Below are 13,567 nucleotides of genomic sequence, written 5' to 3'. Positions count from 1 at the left end.
GACTGAGGAACTATAGCAATTCTCAAGTGTAAATGTTTATGAAACACCTGTCAAAATTAGGTCAATTTACATGAATAATGAAATAATTACATTGCAAAAATGCCCTCTTTTATTAAATGTTCACCTAATTTAAATATATTTATTGAGATATATACATACACAAATATAAATTCTACACAAATTAACCCTGAAATTATTTCTAGTTAAGACTTTTAAAGATTAACACATATGTTAAATTGTAATTTTAACTAACTTTTTTGTGAGGTGATTTTTAAATGTCTTCACTCTTTCAAGATAGGACAAACTTAAAAAAAAAAATGAAAATAATATTCTAGCCAATCATACTATATTTTTATGAAGTCCCTTTGCTGGTTGGTTAAATTTGGCTAATTTACAAGTCACTATTTTGAGACTAGATGCCTTTTAAAAAAATATTTGCTAGACATGTTGGGGGTTACTTAATAGACCCTACAGTGTTAAACCTACATACTGCAGCCTGCATATCAGTCTTGTGTTATCTGTTTCCTATATTGCGCTATACTTTAATGTTCTCATTACTATACTGCTATGTATTATACCCACTTGTTGAGTTCTCTATAAACTAAATTCTTAAAGTTGAATTAATGGTTCCTTCACAAGGTCAAAGAATGTTAAACCACAGCCGGTAGTTCTAATCAGTGTTTGCTGAATAAACAGCAAAGTTGCATCCGCATGTCTACTTCGTAAGAAATTCCAAATTTCTGTTTTTGACATTTTGCAATAGCATTTAAAAATGTCTTTAGATATTTCTTGTTTTGTAACAGCACAGCATGCACTGTGCATCCTATAAGTGTTTTGTCTAGGAATGTGACACCACAGGGGCAACAAAGCTGAGAAATAATAAAAACAGAAGTAGGAAGGCATGCACGATTCCTAGTGTCTGGTTTAGAGAGGAAACAAATATATATTTCTCTTAATAATAGCAATGTATTTCATTAGTATGCAGTTTTAAAGATCTTTTTTTTAAATCTATAATTAAAATAATGAAACGAAACCCCTTTCAATAACTTACCCTTAAAATGCTATTTTACGGATAACCCACTTTAGAAATAATTTGTTTAAGCTGATTTTAACGTCAGCATTTTATTCTATTTTTTAATTTCTTCCCCAATCTTCCGCAGCTGTTTTGCTCACATTGTTATTGGAGCAGATACAGTGCTCGCTCCTGTGCCTTCTGTGCAGTGTTTGGTTTGGCCTGAGAGAGAGCGCACAAATAAAACTGTTTCACTGTACTTGGAGCGGATATGGGAGCTTACACCCCATTGAAACAGCAAAAGCAATTATCTGCAGAGGAAGGACGGTTAGGGAATTATAAAAAATAGAACCGCCCCCCCCTCAAAAAAAACGCTTAGTCCGGGATTAACATTCAAAACTCTTAAATAACTTTATTACTTCCATAAACCCCTTTTGGCAAATAATAATGGTCTTTTTTTTTGGAAGGGAAAAGACCATCATTGGTCACATTTATTAAAGGTAATTTTAAACAAACTGTTATAACTGACTAAACTTTTCAGATGTAACATGGCGGCAATTGAGTCGCTAAAAATTTACCTCAAGCATAAGAGGTCAAGGCCAGAATTTCAATAACTGCGACGGAGCTATCCTGTATTACTCCGCCCTAAGCAGCATTTAGGGCAATTAAGGAGTTCTCCTAGTCTGCCTTCACGTTGGTAGGAGCATCCTAGGCCCGCACCTAGAGTGGGCCGCTCCTCCCTTTAGCCTGACCATCACTCTGCCCAAAAGCATTCATAAATATGCATGGCCAAGACCTCCCACCACTAGAGAGTACAAACGGTACTCCAACCCATATGGGGCCTCAATGCTGTTGGCCACACAAACCAACTAACATCAAGGGGAGACTAAAAATGAACGTGCACAGACTCACAAAGGGCTAGCTTGATTAACCCTACCCCAGCCATGACTTCTGCAGCAACCCTAATGAAGCCATCTCACTCAAGCGACCACAATTAAATAAGGGTGGGAGGCAAACCTCAGCAATATTCAGCAGGAAGCATAAAGAGGTCTAGAAGCTTCCTGCAGCCCTTTTTAAACCAGCAGGTAGGTCCAACCTTTACACCTGCAAACATGTTGCCAATGCCCCTCACACCCACACCCACACAACATCTCATTACCATCCCTACCAAGCATTAACTCTTAAGGGTGTTCCAAGCTCATAAAGGGCTCTCCTCTAACATATCTGGGTAAGTGTATTGAAAGGGGGTTTCTTGAAACTACTCAACCAATTTATGTCAAATTTGTCATTTTCATTACATAAGCCCCTGAACATGCAAATGTGATAAGACCTACCAATGCACAGAGTTTTTTTTTACTATAGTGTATATATTCCAAATTGTCATTATTTTGGTTTTTAATTGTTACCTGTTTTAAACATTTAGATGTTTTCTTTATGTATATTACATGACATAAAAAGGTCAAGAAAGGTTGTGTATTTTGATAATTTGCAGGTATAAAATCTTACAAAACAGGGTCATAAAGGGACATTATAGTGTGAAAATTACACACTGTAGTTGTAAATTTTAAAATAATTACACTGGAAAATAAAGGGGTTTACCTCCACAAAGGGGTTGAACACATAAATAAAGTCCCACTCTGGAACCGCAGAGAACTGCTAGCCCCAAGCAGAAAACAGCCAGTGAGCAAACAGATAGTGGGAGTCATTACCTCAGTGTTTATCTAATTTGCAGGTCTTATAGATCCGGGTGTTGGAGGATGTCATTTTTGTTCTACAATGTCCCTTTGAATAAAAAATTCCAAAATTACTTACACTTGAATTAGGTAGCAAAAATAAATAATAAATAATTTATAAATAATATGACTTTTGTGACATTCGTGTTTGCATATTTGGTGCAACAGAACTGAAAATATATTTAAAAATATTTTTATTTTTGCATGAAAAATCATAACATTTCAGTCTATCTAACAGTATATTTAAACAAACCATAAATACATTGCTGAAGCCTAAGCAGGTTTATTAAAGACATCAGACATCTGTTTTTCAAATAAAATAAAAGCTGTAGATGTCTGAAGGACTCAGTGGCAGAAGCCACTCACCAATAGACAATATCTGTGCCCTAACTAGGCAAGGATCACATTCCATTTCATACATTTACAGCTTAATCATGGAAAATAAGTCCGCTGAAATATTACAACAATTAAGCGCTAAGTGGAAAAGCTGCACTGATCTTGATGTTAGTGAGGACACCATCTCAGATAGCTTCCAACTATTAGCTACCCCTTCCCCATCCCCAACCCTCTTTACCTCTTACCCTCCTCTGCCCTCCCTCCCCCACCATCCTACTAAGACATCCTCATTTCCCCCCTTCTCTCTCCTTTCCCCCTCCCCCCACCTTCCCACCCCACTCAACCCCTTACCCCCCCCTCCCCCTCTCACCAGCACCACCCGTTTCCCCCAAACCCCTCTCTTCTCCCACCCCCTCCTTCCCCTTTCGGATTACCTAGAAAATTAAAAAGTTACCTAGACGGGTGTTAACCGCTCTGGGAATGCATTAAATTCTCACTAGCCACATTAGCCGCATGATGTAAGTTTCCTATCAGGATATCACTTTATGTAAGTTATGTTATTTTCTTGTTACTTCATGTATATTGTCTTATTCCTTGTTGTGGTATACCCGTTTGGGTCCCCACTAAATAAAGATATTAAAAAAAAATAAAAAAATAAAAGCTGTAAAAACTTTTAAAATGCTGATTTTCATGTGTGAAAGAAATGTTTTTTTTTTCATGTTTGGTTAATGATGATAGTGTACTCTAGGTTCTGATATTATAGGTGAATTAGCAAAAGCACACACTGATAATGCACTTTACCCCTTCAAGCTGTTACAAGAATGGTTCTTAAAGGGACAGTAAAGTTAAAATGTAACTTTCAAGATTCATGTAGAGCATGCAGTTTTGAACAACTTTTTCAATTTACTTATGTTATCCAATTTGTTTTGTACTCTTTGTAACCTTTGTTAAAGAATAAACCTAGGTAGGCTGCTGATTGCTGGCTGCACATATATGCCTCTTGTCATTGGCTTACTGGAAATGTTCAGCTAGCTCCCAGTAGTATTAGTGCTGCTACTTTAAAGGATACCAAGAGAATGAAGCAAATTTGACAACAGAAGTAAATCTGGAAAGTTGTTTAAAGTTGTATTTTCTATTTGAATCATGAAACAATTTTTTGGGGTTTCACACACAAACACACGCACACAAACACACGCACACATACACAAGCACACACACATAAAAATTTAACATTAATTTTAATTACGAGGGAAGCATAGCTATGAATGTATAGCAGTGTTTACATTTTTTTTTTTACATTTCTATCCCTTTAAGCAGAATGAATATTATGCTTTGCTGGCTGCTGCCCTCATTGCCACTAACCAGTGCCTTGAATCTCATATAAGATAAGGGTCACTATAATTTTCTTTACAAGAGTGCATGTTTTAGTAACTTAGATGTCTTATATAAGGGTATTTGTTGTAAGTTTGTTTGCTGGATCCCTATCACTATAACAGTAATAGTCACCCAGTATTATTCACAAAGCTGCACTATCAATCCAGAGGGTCCAAAATGACCCCACTATAAGTTTAACCCTCCAAATACAACAGCAGCATTTTAGCCTCCCTTGCAGAGACAGTATACATCCCTTTATTTTTTTTATGTGTACTACATAATAGCACCCCAGTCTCTTCCACTGTCCCCAGAGAAGACTACCCAGCCGGTCCCCACTGCAGCTCCCTGCCGTTTAGTGAGGTAACACTTACCTGCCCTGCAGTAAAATAAACCTAAAGCTATCACGCTGGTGAGGTAGCTCAGTTGGTAAAATGCCCTGACTACAAAAGCCTATTCAAAGATCCCAAGGTCACAGGTTCAAACCGACTCAGCCCCTTCATCCTTCCGAGGTTGATAAACTGAGTACCATTAAATTGGGTAATAATAACAACTATTACTATTCAGCTGCCGATTTGGTTAATTCCAAAAGCGAGCGCTGAAAAAGCACTTTGAGTCTCACTGGGAGAAAGGCGCTATATAAATACTAGTTATTATTATCACAAGAATCCTATACCTGCAGCTGTGCTATCACAGAGTGGCCGGGGGATTAGCAATTCAGCACTGTTATGTGTGACACAGACAGGAATTACTAATCATCTGGCCACTCTGTGATAGCCCAGCTGCAAGTATAACTTTTTGCTGGCAGGATGTCCTTCCTTCACATGCAGCAAGGCAGAGTCCTTCCCTCTGGCCATTTGTATTTACGACCACATAACAATCTTCACTCGCTCAGGAGGCAGTCAGTCAGGCACCAAAAAAATGTCGCGCACACTCTCCTTACAGTGCTGCTCACTCAGGAAGCAGTCAGTCGCCAAAGAAATGTTATGCGCATTAAAACAAATACATTTTGGCTACTGCTCCCACGCCTCCCCTTAAGAGCTATGGTGCCCCCCTGGTAAAGCACAGTGGGTAATAGAAGAAGGCGGGTGCAAATTGCATTCAGCTTTTTCAGAGTTGGATTTAATCCCGTGAATGTGCAACACACTGTGATCTGGATTTGCACAGATCTCAGTGTACTGCACTTTCACAGGATTAAATCTGGCTCCAAAACAGAACCTAATGTGGCTTGTGTCCGCATTCTTCCACATTTGTTAGTGCCCAAAGTGCACAATGCTCATATCTAGATTTGCTGAATTGTTATATTTAGGACTGAGGAACTATAGCAATTCTCAAGTGTAAATGTTTATGAAACACCTGTCAAAATTAGGTCAATTTACATGAATAATGAAATAATTACATTGCAAAAATGCCCTCTTTTATTAAATGTTCACCTAATTTAAATATATTTATTGAGATATATACATACACAAATATAAATTCTACACAAATTAACCCTGAAATTATTTCTAGTTAAGACTTTTAAAGATTAACACATATGTTAAATTGTAATTTTAACTAACTTTTTTGTGAGGTGATTTTTAAATGTCTTCACTCTTTCAAGATAGGACAAACTTAAAAAAAAAATGAAAATAATATTCTAGCCAATCATACTATATTTTTATGAAGTCCCTTTGCTGGTTGGTTAAATTTGGCTAATTTACAAGTCACTATTTTGAGACTAGATGCCTTTTAAAAAAATATTTGCTAGACATGTTGGGGGTTACTTAATAGACCCTACAGTGTTAAACCTACATACTGCAGCCTGCATGTCAGTCTTGTGTTATCTGTTTCCTATATTGCGCTATACTTTAATGTTCTCATTACTATACTGCTATGTATTATACCCACTTGTTGAGTTCTCTATAAACTAAATTCTTAAAGTTGAATTAATGGTTCCTTCACAAGGTCAAAGAATGTTAAACCACAGCCGGTAGTTCTAATCAGTGTTTGCTGAATAAACAGCACAGTTGCATCCGCATGTCTACTTCGTAAGAAATTCCAAATTTCTGTTTTTGACATTTTGCAATAGCATTTAAAAATGTCTTTAGATATTTCTTGTTTTGTAACAGCACAGCATGCACTGTGCATCCTATAAGTGTTTTGTCTAGGAATGTGACACCACAGGGGCAACAAAGCTGAGAAATAATAAAAACAGAAGTAGGAAGGCATGCACGATTCCTAGTGTCTGGTTTAGAGAGGAAACAAATATATCTTTCTCTTAATAATAGCAATGTATTTCATTAGTATGCAGTTTTAAAGATCTTTTTTTTTAAATCTATAATTAAAATAATGAAACGAAACCCCTTTCAATAACTTACCCTTAAAATGCTATTTTACGGATAACCCACTTTAGAAATAATTTGTTTAAGCTGATTTTAACGTCAGCATTTTATTCTATTTTTTAATTTCTTCCCCAATCTTCCGCAGCTGTTTTGCTCACATTGTTATTGGAGCAGATACAGTGCTCGCTCCTGTGCCTTCTGTGCAGTGTTTGGTTTGGCCTGAGAGAGAGCGCACAAATAAAACTGTTTCACTGTACTTGGAGCGGATATGGGAGCTTACACCCCATTGAAACAGCAAAAGCAATTAGCTGCAGAGGAAGGATGGTTAGGGAATTATAAAAAATAGAACCGCCCCCCCTCAAAAAAAAATGCTGCAGTTTTAGACATAAAATTCAGATCATTTCTGAAGTGGGGTACCTGTTAAATACCATAAGGGATTAAACGCTTAGTCCGGGATTAACATTCAAAACCCTTAAATAACTTTATTACGTCCATAAACCCCTTTTGGCAAATAATAATGGTCTTTTTTTTTTTTGGAAGGGAAAAGACCATCAATGGTCACATTTATTAAAGGTAATTTTAAACAAATTGTTATAACTGACTAAACTTTTCAGATGTAACATGGCGGCAATTGAGTTGCTAAAAATTTACCTCAAGCATAAGAGGTCAAGGCCAGAATTTTAATAACTGTGACGGAGCTATCCTGTATTACTCCACCCTAAGCAGTATTTAGGGCAATTAAGGAGTTCTCCTAGCCTGCCTTCACTTTGGTAGGAGCACCCTAGGCCTGCACATAGAGTGGGCCGCTCCTCCCTTTAGCCTGACCATCACTCTTCCCAAAAGCATTCATAAATATGCATGGCCAAGACCTCCCACCACTAGAGAGTACAAAAGGTACTCCAACCCATATGGGGCCTCAATGCTGTTGGCCACACAAACCAACTAACATCAAGGGGAGACTAAAAATTAATGTGCACAGACTCACAAAGGGCTAGCTTGATTAACCCTACCCCAGCCATGACTTCTGCAGCAACCCTAATGAAGCCATCTCACTCAAGCCACCACAATTAAATAAGGGTGGGAGGGTGGCAAACCTCAGCAATATTCAGCAGGAAGCATAAAGAGGTCTAGAAGCTTCCAGCAGCCCTTTTTAAACCAGCAAGTAGGTCCAACCTTTACACCTGCAAACATGTTGCCAATGCCCCTCACACACACACCCACACAACATCTCATTACCATCCCTACCAAGCATTAACTCTAAAGGGTGTTGCAAGCTCATAAAGGGCTCTCCTCTAACATATCTGGGTGAGTGTATTGAAAGGGGGTTTCTTGAAACTACTCAACCAATTTATGTAAAATGTGTCATTTTCATTACATAAGCCCCTGAACATGCAAATGTGATAAGACCTACAGAGTTGTTTTTTACTATAGTGTATATATTCCAAATTGTCATTATTTTGGTTTTTAATTGTTACCTGTTTTAAACATTTAGATGTTTTCTTTATGTATATTACATGACATAAAAAGGTCAAGAAAGGTTGTGTATTTTGATAATTTGCAGGTATAAAATCTTACAAAACAGGGTCATAAAGGGACATTATAGTGTGAATATTACACGCTGTAGTTGTAATTTTTAAAATAATTACACTGGAAAACTAAGGGGTTTACCTCCACAAAGGGGTTGGACACATAAATAAAGTCCCACTCTGGAACCGCAGAGAACTGCTAGCCCTAAGCAGAAAACAGCCAGTGAGCAATCAGATAGTGGCAGGCATTACCTCAGTGTTTATCTAATTTGTAGGTCTTATAGGTCCGGGTGTTGGAGGATGTCATTTTTGTTCTACAATGTTCCTTTGAATAAAAAAATTCCAAAATTACTTACACTTGAATTAGATAGCAAAAATAAATAATAAATAATTAATAAGTAATATGACTTTTGTGACATTTGTGTGTGCATATTTAGTGCAACAGAACTGAAAATATATTTAAAAATATTTTTATTTTTGCATGAAAAATCATAACATTTCAATCTATCTAACAATATATTTAAACAAACCATAAATACATTGCTGAAGCCTAAGCAGGTTTATTAAAACATCAGACATCTGTTTTTCAAATAAAATAAAAGCTTTTAAAATGCTGATTTTCATCTGTGAGAAAGAAATGTTTTTTTTCATGTTTGGTTAATGATGATAGTGTACTCTAGGTTCTGATATTATAGGTGAATTAGCAAAAGCACACACTGATAATGCACTTTACCCATTCAAGCTGTTACAAGAATGGTTCTTAAAGGGACAGTAAAGTTAAAATGTAACTTTCAGGATTCATGTAGAGCATGTAGTTTTGAACAAAACATTTTTTTATATAACTTAAAGGCATTATTGTTATATATGGTTTTTAAACTATATAAATGATAATGTTAAACCATATATTTATTTTTAGTAACATTTTTTTTTTAGACTGCCATGGAAGTCATGCAGTTTACCAGTGAGGATGTCCGAGAGGTTCTCAGGTTGCTTGCTGGCATTTTGCACCTGGGAAATATTGAATTCATTACTGCTGGAGGGGCACAAGTTTCCACAAAAACAGGTATAAAATCCTTATTGGTTTGAACGCATAACATTTTTGGATAAGTTTGGTTAAATTACCTCTAAACTTTTTATTATTAATTATTATTATTATTTTAATTGCTTTTAAATCTAAATGCACATAGATAGATTACTTACAGCTTTGAATATAAACATATTTGCAATATACATATATTGACAAAAATGCTACTAATCAAAGTTAGCACTGTTTTGGTGTTAACATGTTTCTCTGCACGTGCATGTAAAAGCTAGATTTTGTCATTGCACCAGCATTTTAAGTACTGCAGCTGCTCAGAGCACCAGTGGGGCTTGTGTCATGTCAGCAGTTAACAAATTGAGTGATTACCAGATTGTGCAAGCACCTAAGCCTATCTGAGCAAGTGCTGTGTTTAAAATGCTGGTGCACGGTGCATACTTAAATACACATTTGAAACAGCTATAGCTTTTATTAGAAGCGTTTATGCTAACACATGTATATTACAAAAATGTGTCTATTCAAAACTGAAATGCATCCATGTGGATTCCAATTCTAATTGGGTTGTCATCAGGTTCAGCTGGCCAGCAATATAATGCAAAATGTGCTATTAAAAATTACAGTTTTATAAGTTTATAAGACATTTACAATTTGCAATACAGTGCCAAATTGCTGCTGCTATGCATATATATATATATATATATATATATATATATATATATATATATATATATATATATATATATATATATATATATATATATATATATATATATATATATATATGATACATTTATAAAAAAAAATATCTAATGTACCTATAAACTGTAAATCCACATTTTCATGCTTGTGTCATATTGGAGAAGAATGCAGCTGTTCTCTAGACCACCCAGAAAAAAATGTAATGGAACTCATATTGAATAAATAAGCATATTTGTTTTTGTTATAGCTGGATTTAATAAACCAGCTTGGACACCAAAAATCTAACAGGCAGTTTATTTGAGTGTGGTTTGTTATTGTGTTACTAGCTCTGGGAAGAACCGCTGAGTTGTTGGGGTTGGATTCTGATCAACTAACAGAAGCACTAACGCACAGATCAATGATCCTCAGGGGAGAGGAAATCTCTACACCACTGAGCATCGAGCAGGTAAGCGCAAATCTAGTCAACCGCCTTTATAGTATTGTATGCTATCTATCTATTTTATGCATTTTGAGAACAAAATTACTTTTTAAGTGGGGCTTATTTTTACAAGGTTCATGTAAAGATCAGTCCCTGTTATAAACAAGGAATACTGATTGGTACCTCTTAGATGCAGCAACTTATGAAGTACCGTGACAATAAAAAGATTCTCAAGATGCTTAAATAATAAATCTATAAAAACATCAGAAAGACTTTGAGCCTTTTACATTGTATTGTATATGGGCTTATAAAACCACATACCAGTGTCAGATCTTACTAGATCTAAAACATATATACACCTTTGTATGAGGTTTTTTTAGGTAAAATTCTCCTGTTAATTTGAAATTTACACTTTATTTTTGTGATACATCAGGCGGTGGATAGCAGAGATTCTGTGGCTATGGCACTTTATTCACAATGTTTTACATGGATCATAAAAAAGATCAATAGCAGAGTAAAAGGAAAAGATGATTTCAAATCTATCGGAATCCTTGACATCTTTGGATTTGAGAACTTTGAGGTAAGTTTAGAAACAATACAACACTACAGTTTCTTTTTTTGGTTTTTGGTTTTTTGTTGGGGGGGGGAGGGTTGGCTCTGTGTACAAATGGATGATTAAAGAAAAGCATATAATCTTAGTTAATTCAAATATTGAGCAAAAAATAATTATGTATTATGCAGAATGCACCTGAGAAGTCTCAGTTAGTCACAGCTTTCAGACTTTTCATTCACACTTCTAACATTGCCTTGTTACAAAAAAAAAAGTTCAGCTTTCTCCTTAATATTCTAGCTGGCTCCCAAACTTAAAATAAAAGTGTCAGCCCTGCTTATATACTCATAAGGAATTAATAACGCAGATTAGAAGGAACTGCTCATTATTGGCTTCCCAATCCATTTTGTGTATATTTCTGTGATGTATTACTCTGAATTTGATTTGTAATGTTTATTATGCATTTTTGTAGTTCCTATCTATCTATCTATCTATCTATCTATCTATCTATCTATCAATCTATATATCTATTATCTATCATTTATCTATCTAACATATATCTATCTATCTATCTAACATGTATCTATCTAACATTTATCTATCTAACATCTATCTAATCTATATATAACATCTATCTATCTATATCTAACATCTATCTATCTGTCATTTATCTATCTAACATATCTATCTAACATATCTATCTAACATCTATCTATTATCTATCGTTTATCTATCTAACATATATATATATATATATATATATATATATATATATAACATCTATCTTTCTATCTATCTATCTAACATGTTAGTATATACTAGATTTACAATATCATTTATTATTATATCAGCAGTAATCTCCAGTAAAATGTTGGAGAACTTATCTTAGCAGTTGCCAACCAATACAAATTTTAGTATATCCTATAATTATAAATATTAATAATTAATATTCGATCCTTTGTTCTCAATTAGTTATCTTTATAGACACCTTGAATTATATTTATGTAAAAACTAGATTATGAATCAATTATACAAGTTTATTCTGTTACAATTTTCTATACAAAACAGATTATAAAAATATATCTCTAAAAATTAACCTTACTCACAATAAGTCACTTGTTAAAATATCACAATGAAAATACCAGAATATGGACCGCTAATTTAACAATGCTTAGTTAAACAATATAACATGATACTTCACACAAATCTTACTAGATCTCAATAAATCTGAGATAACTTTCAGGAATTATAATTAAACTATTTAGCCCACAAATGGTTCTATATAACTTCAATTAAAACACCAGAAATTGTATATATTATAAATGCAACAGCCAATTTATATGCCAATATGTCTGGCCTGGAATAACCTCTTATTCAGCCACAATAAGACAAGTTCTAACATATATATATATATATATATATATATATATATATATATATATATATATATATATATATATATATATATATATATATAGCAATAACTATAATTAATTTATGATAATAAAATACAAAATTTCTTTCTAAACATTAATATTTAATACCAGTATACTTACTACCCTTGGTCTAATTAATATAAAATATAAGAATAAATCTCCTATCACAACTATGATATAACTATAGTTTTAGAATACCTTTATCTAAAACATTAAAAATATAGAGTAACCGTATACATTACCAAATAAACCAATTTGTAAGTTTCAGGTTTTTCAGATTAACCAATCCTGGAAGTAAAATTAGGCTCAATTTTGCTTTCTGTAACCCAAGGCAGCAAGATAAGTCAGAGACTTAAAATTTAGCAGCATGTGTCCTTTTCACTCTAGTGCAAGAGAATATATCACTTGATAAATCCCACATTTTTTTTATTTTAATCATTGGTGAATATTTTGGATACAACCTAAATAAATGCTTGTCTCTGATAGGCCCTTTGAAGCTGAACATTTCTTTGGCTCTTGGAGAATGCATATGGTTATTTGATACTACAATCCCTTTTGGTTGCAATTCTCGCATAAACCACTAGAGGGCAGCAGACAACTAGAACTTAAAAACATTTTCATTTTCAACACTGCTACAGCTTAATTGATATATACCTCAATATGTTCATTAAACACACCTATAATTCCCAGCATTAATAAATTATATGTTCAAAATACTGTATATGGAACCATTTAATACCATTAAAAATGTACAATTTGAGACCAAACATGAGTATATTACCAATCCTATATTAAAATATGCTTATTGGAGTCTCATTCCTTTTCAATATAAATATAGCCCACATATTTGTACATCTCTTGATAGTGTTATTTTGAATGCATGAAAACACAATTTAGGTATAATTTATGGGACAACTTATTGCATGAGTCTCCCTGCATTTGTACTCCTCTGTCTATTTAAAGAAGCTGTGTTATTATTCTGAGATTTTGGAACACATTTTAAATCTACCAATGCAGCTATTATTTAATTCACTTCATATTTAATATTATACAAACAGACAATCTCTCAGATCCATTTATTTATACATATTATAGGGACAGTCTGAGGCATATATTAAATATT

General features: G+C 34.2%; 1 protein-coding gene across 1 annotated transcript in view; it reads left to right on the top strand.

Moving 5' to 3' along the window:
- MYO10 (myosin X) overlaps positions 1–13,567 on the top strand; it is a 457,205-nt gene that overhangs the window by 264,620 nt on the left and 179,018 nt on the right. The window contains 3 exon segments of the mRNA XM_053715822.1: positions 9,236–9,365; positions 10,367–10,485; positions 10,892–11,038. Of these exon segments, the coding sequence (XP_053571797.1) occupies positions 9,236–9,365; positions 10,367–10,485; positions 10,892–11,038 (396 nt within the window).

This window comes from Bombina bombina, chromosome 5 (assembly GCF_027579735.1).
Source record: "Bombina bombina isolate aBomBom1 chromosome 5, aBomBom1.pri, whole genome shotgun sequence".
Taxonomy (NCBI): Eukaryota; Metazoa; Chordata; class Amphibia; order Anura; family Bombinatoridae; genus Bombina; species Bombina bombina.
This window is presented reverse-complemented; position numbering and strand designations above follow the sequence as displayed.